Source organism: Mirounga angustirostris, unplaced genomic scaffold, assembly GCF_029215605.1.
Source record: "Mirounga angustirostris isolate CCGP_5_RB_7025 unplaced genomic scaffold, mMirAng1.0.hap1 SCAF_1, whole genome shotgun sequence".
NCBI lineage: Eukaryota > Metazoa > Chordata > Mammalia > Carnivora > Phocidae > Mirounga > Mirounga angustirostris.
In genome coordinates, this window is record NW_026991709.1 from 150630962 (window position 1) to 150648957 (window position 17996).

The 17996-nt window shown below is 48.5% G+C and overlaps 1 protein-coding gene across 1 annotated transcript in view; it reads left to right on the forward strand.

Annotated features, from left to right (window-relative positions):
• DCLK3 (doublecortin like kinase 3) overlaps positions 1–17996 on the forward strand; it is a 51162-nt gene that overhangs the window by 15374 nt on the left and 17792 nt on the right. Inside the window, 1 exon segment of the mRNA XM_045904069.3 lies at positions 6379–8207. Within this exon segment, the coding sequence (XP_045760025.2) occupies positions 6379–8207 (1829 nt within the window).

The window sequence follows — 17996 nt, forward strand, 5'->3', positions numbered from 1 at the left end:
ACAGTTCCACCCATAACAAGGTTGTATAGGCAACTATTAGTTTTGCCTGGTCAGTATCCATTGCACTTTCTTCTTTTTCTTCATGGATTTTTTTTGTTAATTAAGTACAGTTGACACACAATGTTACATTAGTTTCCAGTGTACAGCATTGTGATTCAACAAATCTGTATGTTATGCTGTGCTCACCACAAGTGTAGCCATCATCTGTCGCCATACATCGCTATGACAGTATCATTGACTGTATTCCCTGTGCTGTATCTTTCATGCCTATGACTTATTCATTCCACAACTGGAAGTGTGAACCTCCCCTTCTCGTCCCCATTTTGCCCATCCCCCCAATGCCTCCCCTTTGGCAACCACCAGTTTTTTCTCTGTATTAATGGATCTGATTCTGCGTTTTGTTTAGCAGATTCCATCTTTAAATCAGTGAGTAGCTTAGGAAAAAAGTATCAGGCATCTGTTAGGTGGGCTATAACAAGGACTGGCAAATATCCTTCACTCAGAGACCATACAAGGTTCTTGTGCCAATAAGCTGGGAGTTACATAGGAAAATGGGCATGAGTAGGTCAGCAGATTAAAAGACAACCCAGACCAGGGGCACCTCTGAGATGAGAGTTGAAAAAAGTCTTTTTAATTATTCTGTTTGAGGGGTGCCCGGGTGGCTCAGTCATTAAGTGTCTGCCTTGGCTCAGGTCATGATCCCGGGGTCCTGGGATCGAGCCCCGCATCGGGCTCCCTGCCCAGGGGGGAGCCTGCTTCTCCCTCTCCCACTCCCCCTGCTTGTGTTCCCTCTCTGGCTCTCTCTCTCTCTGTCAAATAAATAAATAAAATCTTTAAAAAAAATTATTCTGTTTCTGATGTCTCAGTTGATGTGCTGTTTGGTAATAAAGATTAAGTAGTGACATCATTAATTAGAGACTGAAGTGTCATCAGCAATGATGGCAAATAAATAGCACGGCAGGTTCATCTTATTACCTTTATTAATTTCTCTGGCTTTGATTAATACAGACGTTGGCTAGGCTTGCAAGTTATGAAACAGTAGCATTTTTGAGGCTTAGTGACTGGAGGCTGCATTCCAATTTTTTATTCATTTAGAAAACCCTCCTTGGGATGTTTGCATAAACAAATGTAAGTTCACAAATGTTTCTCCTGCCTCATAATCTGCATATGAACAAAATGAGTTTGTTCCCAAACAGACCCTGGAAAAAGCCCAGGACAAATGATTACTCAGTGATAGGAAAAAATGATTCCAGCTGATCCTTCTTCATCTTCTACAAAAGAATGGAAGTGAACAGTTTCTCAGCGCTGCGTCCTGGGGCCACACGTGATCAATCTGGTGAAACCACTCAGAAATATGAGGTAAAAGGGAAAGTATTCTAGGAGGAGCTTCCCTGCCAGGAAAGGGGGTTATATGCCACTAGATGCATTGACTTTCTTCCAGTCACTTTTTGTTGTTGTATTGCATATTACCAGATGTTTCAAAACACCAATTTCCATTTCTTTTAGTACTCATAATTTGTAAATGCTTAAAAAGTGATTATGTATTACTTATGCCTGATAGCAATTTGGTGTGATTCTCCCATTTCTTTTTCTCATGTGTCATTATAGCTCTCTAGAAACCAAGGTGAGAATTCCAAAGTTAGTGCTGACCTCAGACATTGTTTTTCTTTGTTAGACATATGGGTTAGGATTTGAAAATGACTAGGAAGAGGTACATTCTTTTTATTCTGATTAAAAAAGATAAGTAAAAGATTAATTTTAGCAGGATAGTTTCTGTTTTTTAAAATCTTAATCCTAAATTCCATGATTAGCAGCCTAAACAAAGTGTTATTAAATGATCACACAGGAAACGGGATTAATGTGACTTCCCATCATTGTGCTAGCCTGGTCAGCATGATAAGGTGTAGACCTGACCCTTGTAGAATCAGGTTATGCTACCTCATCTGAATCGTGGCAGCAAATAGGAGACAGGATTGCCAGGGACCAAAGCTGTTAGAAGCAATAAGAGCAAAATGCCCATGCAGTTATTGGCTCACACCAGTCAGAGAATCCTAGGATCAGTGAGCAGGAAGTTCGTTTAGCCTCCCAGAATTGCTGTATGCTTCAGTTTGCTGGAGTATTCCTCTTATTATCCTGTCCTTACTGGTTTCCTATTTCAAACACTACATGGATGACAAATTCACCTGCTGAGTCACATTTAGCATCTTTTTCTCTTTGCTCTCGAGATGTACAATGGATTTAGGGGAAATCCAAGGTTACAAGACCTGTTTTCTTTTGGAGACGGAAGAAAAGCACACGCTGAGCACTTTCAGCATGAGTGAGGTATCATGGTTGGCAGATGTAGAGACTGAGGCGCAGAGAGATTCTATAACTCTCCCAAGGTCACATGACTAGGAAGAGCGTGGTATAACCGGGGTTTAAGTGAGGTCTCTGACCCTGTGTTTGGTGTTCTTTGCATGCCTCTAAAATGAAGCCATTGCAAACTCTGAAGAAATGCTCTCCCTTGCCTGTATCAGTCCCTCTTTATAAATGCTGCTTTGGCAGATTTCCTTGTATTAAGTGGATGTTTGTGATCGTGCTTTCTTCCACCTCTCTCATTTAATCTCTTTATGAGGTCTGGGGTGTGATGTCTACCAGAGCTGAAAGGAGAAACACTTGTTGTCTACAAGGAGAGCTGGCAGACTGAGACGTGCCACTCATGTTGGATGTTAGTGCTGGGAATGGGTTCCCCAAATCTGCAGTGCCTAGTATCATTAATAGTGAGATGTGCTGAAGGGTAGACCAGATGTCCAGCAGCCAACTGCCTGTATCCAGTCTCAAGCATTCACGTGAAGGAACAAACAGAGCTTCAGAGGAGGGAGCTGACTGTGAAAGTGAGGTCGGGGAAGGTTTGGCAGTGGATATGGGTCCCAGGTCTTACAAGATGTTGAGGCTTGGGTGGGTGTAAGGAGTTGGGGGTGGGTGTGGGGTTGGGATGGGTAGAGGGCACTGGATTATGGGGGCCTTACATATCAAGCTGAGGAGTTTCAGTTTGGCCCCCAAGAAGGTAATAAGGAGCCATTGTAGGTTCTTGAGCAGAGGAGTGGCTCAGAGAAAGCAGTGTTTATTCTACTATGTGTGTGTGTGTGTGGGGGGGGTGGTGGTGGTTAGATTGACTCTGGGGAGAAACCCTATAAACATTTGTATTTAGGGTGTATGAGGCAAAAGCAGCAGTATTGTCAAGTCAAGGCCAATTTATGTTGCTGTAGAAACTTAGAAAAACAGAGTGCTACAACAGCATCTTTTTCTGTGTCACTTTGTAGGAAGCTACAGGCTTGGTGACCAAAGACTGGGAATTAGGGTGTTTAATTTTCACTATCTCTACCTTCTTTAACTATTTGTGGTTGATGTAGGGGTTATTATCCTAGATCATTTTAGATTGAGCCACGTGAAATTTCCATTCTTTTGCAGGTCAAAATGGAAGTACTGGCAAATTCACACGGTTCCATTTAATCAATTTTGTAAATTGTTGGTGATAAGTAGACACAAGCTGGTTTTTAGCTTTCTGGTTGGCTTGATGGGGGTAGGTACCAGGATACTGCTGCTTCTATTTAGCCTAAATGTACCACTGTTGTCCTCGGGAGGTGAGGCTGTTGCTGGAGACAAACCCAAAGGTTGTGCTATATTCTTCCTCTTCCTGCTTACAGACCAGGCATTCAGGGTCTCCTGATTTGATTCTCTCACCTTTAAAGAAGAAAACTTTGCTCTGGACTAAGGATTTTTAAGGGGGGAGGAGGGCTTGCACCTTGACATTGTGTTTTCCTAGCACTGCCTAGTAGCTTGATGCAGCCAGAACCCGGTTATGTTGGGGAGGTGAGGGATTGAGTTCTCACGCTTGTCCCCAGACACCAGAGGTTTTGAATGAGTTTGTGATTGCCTGGACAGTGGACTGAGCATGCCTGATGGTGGTGGAGCAGAGCTGCTCTGTCTTCACGTCCTTTGTCTCTGTGCCCTGGGATGGGGACCACTCTTATGGAGCCTCTCCTGGGTTCAGGGATGGGGTGTTCCCAGTTTACTCCCCTCACCACCAGGAATCAGGGCTGGATCTGGCTGAGAACATGCCCCTCCCCTGCCCCGACTCTGGGTACCACAGGGCCAAGTCATTGATCACCATACCTAAACTCCCTAGTTTCACTGGGACCTTGAGGCCGCAGGTCCCATCATGACTCACCTTACTGTTATCCTCAGTCACTATTCAATGTGTGAGCACTAACAGTGTCTGTCCTGTTTCATGAGGATTCTTATATGGTTCCCTGACATCCCATGCTGGACCCTTCTCTGGGACCCTCCTGAGCCCCCTTCCATGCTAAACTCTTCCTGCATCCCTAATGTATTCATCAAATGCTCCTTTGTCCTTCTGGTTCTCCCCTAAAAATCCCTCTCCTTTCCCTTCCCTGGAACAGAGAATTCTTTTCCATTGACTTAGCCTGATAAATATGTATGGCAGGTCCTACTCTGTGAGAAGCACCACAAGGAAAACAAATGACAACACTAGTCCCCTTGTGCACACACCTTTGAAGGTCCTCTTCCTTGGTATCCTTCCTTAATTTTCCCCATGAGGAAACACAGACTAGTGTTACTGCTGTAGAACTTTCTTCCTCTCAACTCTCTGACAAAATTGGAGGCAGACTACAGAGATTATGAGAAGAAAAGGAATAACAGATGTCCATAAATAGTTGAACTGTAAATTTAAGTGTTAAGCTCATAAATTTATGGCATATGGGATCAGTACCAGCCACTACTTGTCATCCAATCTGACACCTGTGTCTAGATGGAAATCATCTCAGGACAGATTGTGCATTATAATTAAAAAACAAAAAACATTCTGTGTAAATATGCTGGGCCAAATTGCGCATCCTGGCACAATTGGGGTTCTTGCTACAATTCAAATGCACATAAAAATTATTATCTTTAATCTCTTTTTAAAGGAAGCATAAACAGCAGATTCCTACACGTAGGGTAGGACAGATGGATCCTGTGGGGTAATGTAAATAATCCACAGCCCACCCTCATGGTGTAACTCAGTGACACATTCTGTCATTTTCCTGTTTCCTGACCCAGACTGAAATGGAAATTGAACCAATTTTGCCTCAACTGCTTTATTCTGGCTGGGCACAGTTGATCAGGAAATATGTCCTGTTTTATTCAATTATGCAGTTTATCAGGAAATACATTGAGAATGAGCGCATTTTCATTATTAAAGCTCTGAACATTAATATGACCTTGGTTTCTTTCTTTCTTTCTTTTTTTTTAGTATCAGGAAGAAAAACCATTTAGAGAAGAAAGTTTCTATACGTACACTGAAACTTGTTTCAACTTCCTTTCTCTTTCTCTTTCCCTTCCCTTTTTTCTTTCCCTTTCCCTCTCTCTCTTTTTCTCTTTTCTTTCTTTCTCTTCTTCCTTCCTTCCTTCTTTCCTTCCTTCCTCCCTCCGTCCCTTCCTTCCTTTTCTTTCTTTTTTGCAACCCTAAGAAATATCCACCAGGTCATGCTGGTCCATGAATTTTTGTGATGCCAAGTGAATTCTGCCTTATCAATATATTACTACCAAAATGATAATTATCATACAAAAGAAATATTGAGACTATAAGGACAGTATTAATAACTGGCCATTACTGTGCCCTTACTGTGTGCCAAACACCCCTTTAAGTGAACTTTAATTATTTTCCCATTTGCTCTTCACAAAAACCCTGGAAGGAAGGTGTTCTCATTCCTACTTCCTAGATGAAAAAACAGAAACCTGAGTAATTTGCCCACATTCACGCAAGTACCCAGTGGCCATGCCAGGATTCAAATCCAGATCTGTCTTCAGAGTCTGTGGTCATCACCTCTTCACATTTTCACCTCACCTCGAGTGAGTTGAAAGTCAAGCTGAAAAAAACTCTTCTTGGCAAAGAGGTGGGTGAGATTTTGGTTCTTTAAGGTTCCAGAATGTTCTGACCTCTTGTTGGTATTTCCTGGGCAGCGAAGCTTAGACCTTTTATCTCAGCTGTATATCCCTGAAAGACAGCTCACTTTAGGGTAGCAGAAGTTGTGTTTCCAGGGTCAGGCCACGCCTAGTGAGGCCTCTCAAGGTGTGGCACATAATGGGGGCTCCTGGGAGGCTTGGAGGAGCCACTCAGGCCCAACGAAGACTTGTTCTACTTTCCTGATCTCTTATAGGGGAGACTGGGGATTAGACCCAAAGTGCACAGGCTCCAAGATTTTAAGCAGATCCTCAAAGCTCACACTTCTATAAAACCGTAATAGAATCAGTGACCTTCAGTAAAGCTTTGGTGAAGGCCAAAGGGCTCTTTGAATCCATCATAACTGACACTGTGTTGTCATTTTCCTCTTGCAGAACATCGAGGCCTGGGTGACCACTCTCTAGAATCTTTAAGCTCCAGAATCACGGAGCGGAAGCTGCAGGGCACATGGCTGCCTGCTGGCCGAGGGAATCTGGAGAAACCACTCCTGGGGCCACGCGGCTCTGTGGTGCCCATGTTCAGCACTCAGAATGGTCTTCACTCCGTCCATGCTGACAGTAGTACCCTAAAGCCCAGGGTGGTGACCGTGGTGAAGCTGGGTGGGCACCCCCTCCGGAAGATCACTCTGCTCCTCAACAGACGGTCCGTGCAGAGCTTTGAGCAGCTCTTGGCGGACATCTCTGAGGCCCTGGGCTTTCCCAGATGGAAGAACGATCGGGTGAGAAAACTCTTCAACCTCAAGGGCAGGGAGATCAGGAGTGTCTCTGATTTCTTCCGGGAAGGGGATGCTTTCATAGCCATGGGCAAAGAACCGTTGACGCTGAAGAACATTCAGGTAGCTATAGAAGAACTGTACCCCAGCAAAGCCCGGGCCCTGACACTGACCCAGCACAGCCGAGCCCCTTCTCCCAGGCTGAGAAGCAGGCTTCATAGCAGGGCCCTGAGAGGGGGACACCACTGTGGGGAGACCGAGGCTGCCAAGAGCTGCGGTGAGGCTGCCCGGTCCAAGGCGGCCATCAGTCATCAGGGAAAGGCCCCCGTGGAGCCAGCGCTGGGGGACAGGGCCAGGCCCCAGAAGAAGTGGGTCGGGGGGAAGTGGGAGCCTGAGCCGGGCAGCAGGCCGCCCAGGGAAGCCACTCTGGAGAGACCTGCGAGCGGAGAGAAGCACCTGGGCGTGGAGATCGAAAGGACCTCCGGTGAGCTCATCCGATGTGAGAAGTGCAAGAGAGAGAGGGAGCTCCAGCAGGGCCTGCAGAGGGAGCGGCTGTCCCTGGGGACCAGTGAGCTGGACTTGGGCAAGTGCCACAGGTATGACGCAGCGGAGAAGCTGGTGAGGACCAGGAGCTGCAGGCGGTCCCCCGAGGCCCACCGTGCAGGCGGGGAGGAAGCGTGGAAGGGCGAGAGCCACAGGAGCAGCCCCAGGAACCCCACTCAGGAGCTGAGGAGGCCCGGGAAAAACCCGGACAAGAAGGAGGACAGAGACCCCGAAGGTCAGGAAGGTCAAGCTCAGGCAGCCGCCAAGGCCAAGAGGGAGCTCGGCGAAGCCCAGCCCGTCAGAGAGGAGGGGCTGCGGGACGTGAGGAGGGAGGCCAGGAGCGCCTGCAGGAGCAGGCCGGGCGGCCGGCAGCCCAGGGAGCAGCAGGCGGAGCCCGAGGCCCTCCCGGGGCCGCGCGGGGGCGAGCAGGACGCGCACCGGGAGAAGCAGCCCTGTACGGCGTCAGGGGCCAGAAAACCGGCCGCTCGCGGGGAGAGGGAGCCCAGGGGCGGTCGGAAGCGGCGGCCCGCGGGCCTCCTGGCGACCGACGTGCACAAGCACTACGAGGCGGGCCGCGTGCTCGGGGACGGCAACTTCGCCGTGGTCAAGGAGTGCCGGCACCGCGAGACCCGGCAGGCCTACGCCATGAAGATCATCGACAAGTCCAAGCTCAAGGGCAAGGAGGACATGGTGGACAGCGAGATCCTGATCATCCAGAGCCTCTCCCACCCCAACATCGTGAAGCTGCACGAGGTGTACGAGACGGAGGCGGAAATCTACCTGATCATGGAGTACGTGCAGGGTGGGGACCTCTTCGACGCCATCATGGAGAGCGTGAAGTTCGCCGAGCGCGACGCCGCGCTCATGCTCATGGACTTGTGCAGGGCGCTGGTGCACCTGCACGACAAGAGCATCGTCCACCGGGACCTCAAGCCGGAAAACCTGCTGGTAAGCCCTGACCTCCTGCTGGTAGGGAAGCATGTCTCCTGCACTGTTATCCCCCCATTCTGGAACACGGCCTTCGTGTTATTTTAACATTCTGTGCCAGGATTTAAAACTCTGGTTATAGGTCCTAAGTTGCGTTGGTGTTGATGACATTATTGAAAACGCAACCTTCCAATTTAAGTAAAACGGGAAGTGCTTCCTCATTCCTGGGAGAAAAATGCTTCCCCTTGACAGTGACCGGGTGGACTTAATTTCGGGTGTATTTGCACAGCCTCTGGCCTTGGTGCCGCAGCAGATTCCCTTGTGGGCTTTGTATCACCTTTGCTCGGAAACTCCCCCTGGCCTTTTGAAGAGAACCTCTTGTCAGGGGTATTCAAAAGGCTCAGCACTGCGGGGGCCCTTGTGTGAGGTGGGTGAGAGGCTGGCTCAAGAGTCCGATAACCTGGCTTTCTTAGTTACTTGCTGTAGGATAAGTCTTTCACCTCTCTGGGCCTTTGTTTCCTCATTTATAAAAGAGAAATAGCAATAGTACTTATCTGGCACGGCTGAGGGAGGATGTCTGGGAGCGGGCCTGGCATTCACCGCTCAGCTGTGGTGTTTTCCTGTTGACCATAGACAGTCTCACAGAACACCAGCACCGGGTAAGGACACTCCACAACCATGATGGATCCAGACAAAAGCAAGACCCCTTTATAATCATGTCCAAATGCAGATAAAACCAAGATTGTCCAAACCACAAAGATGGCCACACATTCACTTTTGGCTACTAGGGGTGACTTCCTCCTACCTTCTTGGTAAGAATTACTGAGGCACCCAGTTGTAGAATTACCCTCACTTCCTGACAGTATCCAATTCAGAGCAAAATCCTGCTTTCGTGAGCCCTCCCCCAAATCACCTAACAACCCCAATCTTAAAGTCCTTTGAACACCCTCTTATTTGGCTTACTGGATCCCAGTGGTGTGCATTCTCTCTTGTTGCAATGAGTCCGTAAACCCAGTGTTCCTTAACTGCAAGTGTGTTCCTGGTGGTCTCTGTGAGGACAGCGTGCTTCACATGGTCACCCTCTGGCACTTTTATCCTACTTTTTTTTTCCTTTTAAGATCTTATTTATGTATTTGAGAGAGAGACAGAGACAGAGAGAGAGAGAAAGAGAGGGAGAGCATGAGTGGGGGGACGGGCAGGCAGAGGGAGAAGTAGACTCCCCGCTGAGCAGGCAACTGGATGAGGGGCTTGATCCCAGGACCCTGGGATCATGACCTGAGCTGAAGGCAGATGCTTAACCACCTGAGCCACCCAGGCGCCCCATCCCACTTTCTTCTTAGCCCTGATCGCCACCTGATACGTTCCCTATTTATTCTTCTTTTTTCTTTGTCCTCTTACAGGAAAGACAGTCCCATGATAGCAGTGCTTTGTTTTATTCAGACTTTACCCCAAAACCTTGAACAGTTCTGTCACATGGTGAACCATCTTTAAATAGTAGTTAGATGAAGGAAGGAATTCAGATCAGAGCGTGCTGCCTGCCAAACAGCAAGCATTCTGTCAGTGGTGGCTACCATCATTATTATTCCTTTAGAAATGACTCTGATGTTAAGGTGGATATCACGAGCAGGCATCCAGAGCCGGATTGCTGCAGATAGAGCACCAGCGAATGGGGAAAATGATCTCCATGAGCCACGTTTTTATTTATGTTTTCCTTTTTGGCAGGGCTTTAGCCTGTTTTCTTAAATTTCATGCCTGTAGACCCAGCCTGGGAGTATCATTCCTCGGTACATTCATATATCTGTAAACTGTGCCCACGAGCAAACAGAAATACCGAGTAAATCAAACAAAGTATCTGGTGAAATGAAGTCAATGTTGACCACAAAGTCGAGCGACCTTGTTTTGGCCCAAATTTATAGAATTGAAGAAGCAGTTTGACTGGTTTCTTGAGAGGTCTGAAATACCATCACATGTCTCCCTCTGAAAAAAGTTCAATTCTGCCTTAGTTGGGTGTTCTCATCCTTTCTTCAGCTGCTTTTTGATTGTTTCTGTCTTTTGGGTCGGAGCCCGTGCGTTCTCCATGTGCAGTGCACTGCTTGCTGTTTATTATGGAGACATTCGAATGAGCCTCTGATCTTTTCACTGAATTGTCTCAGCAGAAGAGGTTCTGATTAGAGGCTTGGGTGGGTCCCCCTGAGCTGACCATTCTGGGCATGGGCCTAGCCAAGCATTATAACGGTTATACAAGTTCTTGAGTATGTGGAATGAGATAATGTATCCTCTAGGATTAATTTCTTTTGGGGACAGTCATCTCCGCTTGCATTTTCTCAGCCGGGTCCTTGAGCCAGTGTGTCGAGCCAGCTTATCTCTTGGGCAACAGCAGCTCTCACCTGTGTTACGGATGCACTCGTCAGCAGTTTTTAAAATGGAGAGCGCACCGGTTTAGATTTCATGGAGAAGTTTACTTGAGGAATTAGACAAACTGCAAGGAATATGTTTAGTTTGGACAAGCTGACTGCCTTTGAGAGGTCATTTGACAACTCTGCATGGATTTAAATGTCAGGACATGTGTGTTGTTAGTGCCCTTAAGGGCAATGAGGTGTGTACGTGTGTGTGTGTGTGTGCGTGGTGTTGGGGTTGTGTGTGTGTGTATGTGTGTGTGTGTGGTGTTGGGGACGTGTGTGTGTGTGTGTGGTGTTGGGGACGTGTGTGTGTGTGTGGTGGGGATGTGTGTGTGTGTGGTGGGGACGTGTGTGTGTGTGGTGGGGACGTGTGTGTGTGTGTGTATGTGTGGTGTTGGGGACGTGTGTGTGTGTGTGGTGTTGGGGACGTGTGTGTGTGTGTGGTGTTGGGGACGTGTGTGTGTGTGTGGTGGGGACGTGTGTGTGTGGTGGGGACGTGTGTGTGTGTGGTGGGACGTGTGTGTGTGTGTGTGTGTGGTGGGGACGTGTGTGTGTGTGGTGGGGACGTGTGTGTGTGTGTGATGGGGATTGTGTGTGTGGTGGGGACGTGTGTGTGTGTGATGTTGGGGACGTGTGTGTGTGTGGTGGGGATGTGTGTGTGTGTGGTGGGACGTGTGTGTGTGTGTGGTGTTGGGGACGTGTGTGTGTGTGTGGTGGGGATGTGTGTGTGTGGTGGGGACGTGTGTGTGTGTGGTGGGGACGTGTGTGTGTGTATGTGTGGTGTTGGGGACGTGTGTGTGTGTGATGTTGGGGACGTGTGTGTGTGTGGTGGGGATGTGTGTGTGTGTGGTGGGACGTATGTGTGTGTGTGGTGGGGACGTGTGTGTGTGTTGTGGGGATGTGTGTGTGTGTGGTGGGGACGTGTGTGTGTGTGTTGGGGATGTGTGTGTGGTGGGACGTGTGTGTGTGTGTGGTGGGGATGTGTGTGTGTGTGGTGGGGACGTGTGTGTGTGTATGGTGGGGACGTGTGTGTGTGTGTGGTGGGGACGTGTGTGTGTGTGTGTGTGGTGGGGATGTGTGTGTGTGGTGGGACGTGTGTGTGTGTGTGTGTGTGTGGTGTTGGGGATGTGTGTGTGTGTATGTGTGTGTGTGTGGTGTTGGGGACGTGTGTGTGTGTGTGGTGTTGGGGACGTGTGTGTGTGTGTGGTGGGGATGTGTGTGTGTGTGGTGGGGACGTGTGTGTGTGTGGTGGGGACGTGTGTGTGTGTGTGTATGTGTGGTGTTGGGGACGTGTGTGTGTGTGTGGTGTTGGGGACGTGTGTGTGTGTGTGGTGGGACGTGTGTGTGTGTGTGTGTGGTTGGGACGTGTGTGTGTGTGGAGGGGACGTGTGTGTGTGTGTGGTGGGGACGTGTGTGTGTGTGGTGGGATGTGTGTGTGTGTGTGTGGTGGGGACGTGTGTGTGTGTGGTGGGGACGTGTGTGTGTGTGTGTGTGGTGGGGACGTGTGTGTGTGGTGTTGGGGACGTGTGTGTGTGTGTGGTGGGGATGTGTGTGTGTGTGGTGGGGACGTGTGTGTGTGTGTATGTGTGGTGTTGGGGACGTGTGTGTGTGTGGTGGGGACGTGTGTGTGTGTGTGGTGGGGACGTGTGTATGTGTGTGTGTGTGGTGGGGACGTGTGTGTGTGTGTGGTGGGGATGTATGTGTGTGGTGGGGACGTGTGTGTGTGGTGGGGACGTGTGTGTGTGTGGTGGAGACATGTGTGTGTGTGTGTGGTGGGGATGTGTGTGTATGGTGGGGACGTGTGTGTGTGTGTGGTGGGGATGTATGTGTGTGGTGGGGACGTGTGTGTGTGGTGGGGACATGTGTGTGTGTGTGTGGTGGGGATGTGTGTGTGTGGTGGGGACGTGTGTGTTTGTGTGTGGTGGGGACATGTGTGTGTGTGTGTGGTGGGGATATGTGTGTGTGTGTGGTGGGGATGTGTGTGTGTGGTGGGGAAGTGTGTGTGTATGTGATGGGACGTGTGTGTGTGTGGTGGGTATGTGTGTGTGTGTGTGTGGTGGGGACGTGTGTGTGTGTGTATGGTGGGGACGTGTGTGTGTGTGTGGTGGGACGTGTGTGTGTGTGATGGGGACGTGTGTGTGTGTGGTGGGACGTGTGTGTGTGTGTGTGGTGGGACGTGTGTGTGTGTGTGTGGTGGGACGTGTGTGTGTGTGGTGGGGACGTGTGTGTGTGGTGGGGACGTGTGTGTGTGTGTGTGGTGGGACGTGTGTGTGTGTGGTGGGGACGTGTGTGTGTGTGTGTGGTGGGGACGTGTGTGTGTGTGGTGGGGACGTGTGTGTGTGTGTGTGGTGGGACGTGTGTGTGTGTGGTGGGGACGTGTGTGTGGTGTTGGGGACGTGTGTGTGTGTGGTGGGGATGTGTGTGTGTGTGGTGGGGACGTGTGTGTGTGTGTGTGTGTGGTGGAGATGTGTGTGTTTGGTGGAACGTGTGTGTGTGTGGGGGGACGTTTGTGTGTGTGTGGTGGGGACGTGTGTGTGTGTGTGGTGGGACGTGTATGTGTGTGTGTGTGGTGGGACGTGTGTGTGTGTGTGTGGTGGGGACGTGTGTGTGTGGTGTTGGGGACGTGTGTGTGTGTGTGGTGGTGACGTGTGTGTGTGTGTGTGGTGGGGACGTGTGTGTGTGTGTGCTGGGACGTGTGTGTGTGTGTGTTCTAGAGAGAGGCGCACAGCTACAGAGGAGCTGTAATTTTTCAGTCTCAATACATGAGTTATTCATTGGTGTTAGTTGCAACTTATATTTAGATCCTTTTCTCTTTTATGACTTCAGGGAAAGCCCGCTTTTTTTTTAAATGAACTTTTTTTTTGTGGTGGTATGGCTCCTTTAGAAACTGCCAAGAACTCCATATTTGAGCCATCTTTTGTGAAATAGGTTAATATCTTTTCTGTCCCGTGGATACTTTGTCAGCTTGCATTTATCAAAATGAACAGGTCTGTCACCTTTATAAGCCATGTTAGTCTTTTTTCTGGGTGAGTGAAGTTCAACATATTGTTATGTCAAGTCTAAATGCTCTCTAATGTCAGTGTTTTTGGCTTTTCAGACAGAGTTCTGGATAGTGTTGGATTTGGCAGTGGGCTCATTGTCTGGGCTTAGAAGGGTGTCATCTCTCAACTTGCTGGTCTGATAACACATCACAAACTTGCTTGGTCTTCTAAGACTTACTATTCCTAAATACCACCGTGGTGACCATTGTCTCTCAATGAATGTTCTTCAGTTGCCTTTAATTTAGTGTTTTGCGCTTGTGCTGAGCTTTGTATTATCGAAGTGATTGTTTCTTTATCCTTCAGTAGATGGCCACTTTCTGTATTAAGACCTGACTTTGCTAAACTTAGGAAAGTGATTTCACGTTAGAACTAATATCTGACTACATGAGTGATTATAACTGTTGCTTCTTTTAGAGACTTTCTGAATGTGCAAAGACTCTTTATGAATATAGCAAACTTATCAAGTTACTTTAATCAACAGAAATATTAGTGTCTAATAATTGGGCCCCGGGGTACAATTTTAGGCCTGTATTACTGACTTTGTCTATTTGTACTGATCACACTTCCTGATAAGATGCTAGCACTCCTCTTCCCTTTGGTTATTTTGACTCCTGAGATCTTGCAAAAGAAGTTTTAATTAGGAGAATTTCCAGCTTGCAGAAATGTTAATTGCTTCTCCTGCCAGTATGTGCCTCCCTTGGTGGGGTCGGAATGTGCTGTGTGTTGACGGGGCCCTGGGAGGCAGGGAGGGGGTGGAAGGAGCCAGAGAGGTGAGGATGATGAGAGCAGCCCACGCAGGGTGGGAAATGGGCAGGCCAGGCCCCTGATGGCCGACAGCTGCGATATTGCCTACAGCAAAGAAGGCTGAGCGAGTGGGTGGGGGAAGACGCTGAGGAGAGGTCAGACAGGAGCAAGGTCATTTGAGACCATCTGTCCCAGAGGAAGGGCAAGAGAAGGGACAGGTTCCCGCTCTGGAAACAGGCTGAAAGGAAGGAAATGGGCAGCAGGCACAGTGGCTGCAAAGTGCTTAGAGCAGAGACCCTCGGAATCCAGGGCAAATGGTGGTGGGCAGCTGTAGGGTCAGGTCACAGCTCATCAAGGATAAATGTGGTACTCTTTCTGGCCTCTCGTGGGTTCTGGGAAGGAACAGACTTTTCTAGGTTTTTAACTGCTGAATGCAACTAGGACAAGGCCGTGACTGACGTCCCCAAGGCTGGTAAGGAAAATCTGGAAGGATAAAAAATGGCCCACCACACTCCTTGCCCGTTCTCCCTGGAAAAGAAACCTATCCAGTCATTTTGTTCATTTTAATTCTCTAAGTTCTTTTTTCCACTTCTACTTGGATGCACAAGAAGGACTCAGTGCTTAGTGCTGTGAGCGGGTCTGCGATGCACAATTCTCCCTGGCCGGCAGGACTTCTCTTTTTCCAGCTCCAGCTTCAGTCTTCTTTCCCCTTAGCATCTAAGACAGAGGCGTCCAGGTCCTCTCCTTAGCGGCCCAAGTATTCATGAATGCATTTATATACTGATTGCGTTCACTAAACATTTGATGCCTATGAAGCATATCTCGTTAAGGTATACTTAATGAAATCAAGAAATGGGGATTTCAGCGATAATAGGAAATCACGAAAGAAAAAGTGCAGTGATATAAGCCTTTCGGTCATTGGCCAATATTGATCAAGTTTGTGAGAAGACAGGTTTGTAAGAGACCATCTCAAGAATCCCAGAGTGAATTCCAGCAGGAGACATCAGAGTTATGACTTCAGACTTGTATCAGTGAGAGTGGCTCGTGGTCTCCATTTTAACAGTTTCCAGGAAAATAAAAAGTATCCATATAGTAAGTGAACCCACATATTGTCTAAGGCTTGACCACATAGCCAGAGGTTTCAGGAAATTTCTTAAAGTCTTCAAAATTCTAGATACTGGGTCATTTTGATAACTGAGGTTTTCCTCTGTTTGTTCCTTCTGAAAGAGTCACCTACGAGGGTGGATGTCTGATAATTTACCATTTAATTATCAGCAACAGAGACAACTTGAAAGCATGATTGAAAACGTTGCTGAACGTTGCTAAATCACGTCTAAAATTGTGACTCCATTCCCCCAAGGAGTCCTGAAGTTCAGGTCCTTTAGTAAAGGTGCATAACAGCAATCTGCTAATGTCTTCTTAATACTTGTGTTCATGTGTGTTGTTGATGCTCTGAGTGATTTCTTGTGAGCTATTCGAGGATCTAAGATTAAGTTTCTTAAAAATCTGTATTTTCAAAATGGCCTTAATCTGAGGAAGCAAATTGGTGAGTCCCTTCAACGAGTGTCCAGGGTCTAAGATCTGGTTGTCTAATTGCAGTAATCTGAAACCCCTGGCTCTGTTCCAGCTTCTTCCAGATGTCCTGTGTGTTAGGGGTTATGTGAGGATATGGAGAGGAAGGCTAGAGAGAGGGAAGGAAGGAAGGAAGGAGAGGGACAGATTAAAACAGATAAAGGCACAGAGATAGAGATGGGGCGGGGCAAACTCAGCTGTGGGTCTTCCTTTTCCCACTTTCTCATTCATTAAACCTTGCCGACGTGATTGTAATGTTCTGACTGGGCCTTCTGGCTAAGGACTCCGTAGACCTGGGCATTCTGTGTGGATGCCGATATACCGTTGATCCCCCACCCCAACCTTTAATTTCTAACTACCGTTTTGGGCAAGGAGACTCCACTTTTCCGTATCGAGACAAAACTCTTAAAATCCCTTTCAGTCAGTCGGATAGAATATATAGAATCAGGTTAAAGGATGATTTGTCTAAGAATCTCATGTGGGCCACATGCTCAGGCATTTGACCCCAGGTGCCTTTTCAAGATGGTAAATTTCCCCTGTAGGAACCATCTCTGATGTTTTGACCTTGTCAGATTCCAGGGCACAACTGGAGGCCCATGAATAAGTAATGGTGACCATGACAATAGTAATTCTGTTGGTCATAACTTTGACTTTCCTGGGTAGGACCTTGACCTTGGGAATTTTGATAAATTACGTGCACGGCCATACCGTGGTGGGCTTGGTGTTTCATGTCAGTTCATTACCTCTCCGGGAAGGAGTTGGAGGCAGAAACATAGAGATGTGTGCCCATGGAGAGTTTGCATCCAGGGGAGCGGGGTGAATTGTCAGGGCTGAGCAGAGGCTAAGGAGAGGGAGAGGACACCCTTCTTGGCTCTCCTTGGTGCCGCGGAGCTACCTTCCTGCTGCCATGGGACCATGTGACTAACAGTGGGGTAAATCAGCACTTCTTAAATCGCCATGTGCACGGGAATCTTGATAAGATGCAGATGCTGATTTAGTGGGTGTGGGAGGGGCCTGAGATGCTGCATTTATAATAAGTTCCCAGGTGGTGCTAATGGTCTGCAGAGCATACCTTGTGGAGCAAGGGCTCAAACAATGAAGACATCTAGTTGTCTCAGTGACAAGAAGCCTGGAGACAAGTGGTTGCAGGGATGGTTAATGGAGCAGGTCAAAGATCTCAAGGCAGTTTTTGCCATCTCCCTCAGGGCCCGCAAGTGTCTACCACGATCCAAGGATCACATTGTCACACTCACATAAATGGCAGGAGAAATAGGGGGTGGACTCTTGCTGGTGTTCTCTCCTTTCTAAAGTGGAGGACACTCTGGCTCAGGAGCTCCTCAGCACACTTCCTGTTCTATCTCATTGGCCAGGATGGGTCCCTCAGCATGGGTCTGGCTCAGGGTCACTTGGGGGGTGCTGCCACATCCTCCCTCTCTCTTCTCCCCATCTCCATTGTGGGGTCACGGGGATGCTGCCAAGTCCTCTTTCAGGAGATCTGGGGAACTGCTGGATGTAGGACAAATCTGGGAGACTACAGCTTTCAGGAAAGCGTAGATAAGAAGTGCCTGCCAGGTCTCTGTTTCCAGAATCACCCAAACTTCATGGGTTATTTTTCTGGGTCTCTAGGAGCCCCCCAGCCTCGTAGAAAGTTGGGCCTCCTCATTCTGTGGTACAAGGCGTCTCTCAAATGCTTTCCCTTCCTCTCGGCCTGCTTTTGTTTACCCTGCCCTGGTGGGGACATAACAACCCTGTTATTCTGCACGCAGACCCCCAGTCCTCCTGCCCTGACCCACACTGTCTCCTCGTCCAGCTGTGGTTGCCTCTGGGATAGCCATGCCCTTTGTTTGGGCTTGGTTACCACATGTGTGGGGGCGGGGCTCTCGGATAGGGAACGAGAAGGGTCCTTGCAAGGGACGCTTCTTCAAGGGCTGTGCCAAGAATGACCTTGGGGTTCCAGCTACCCTCCTCCGCCGGTTTATCTGTTTTCAAGTTCAGATTTTATGCGTCAAGTTTGTTTTTTACCTGCGGATCAAGCCCCGCCCACATCCACGGGT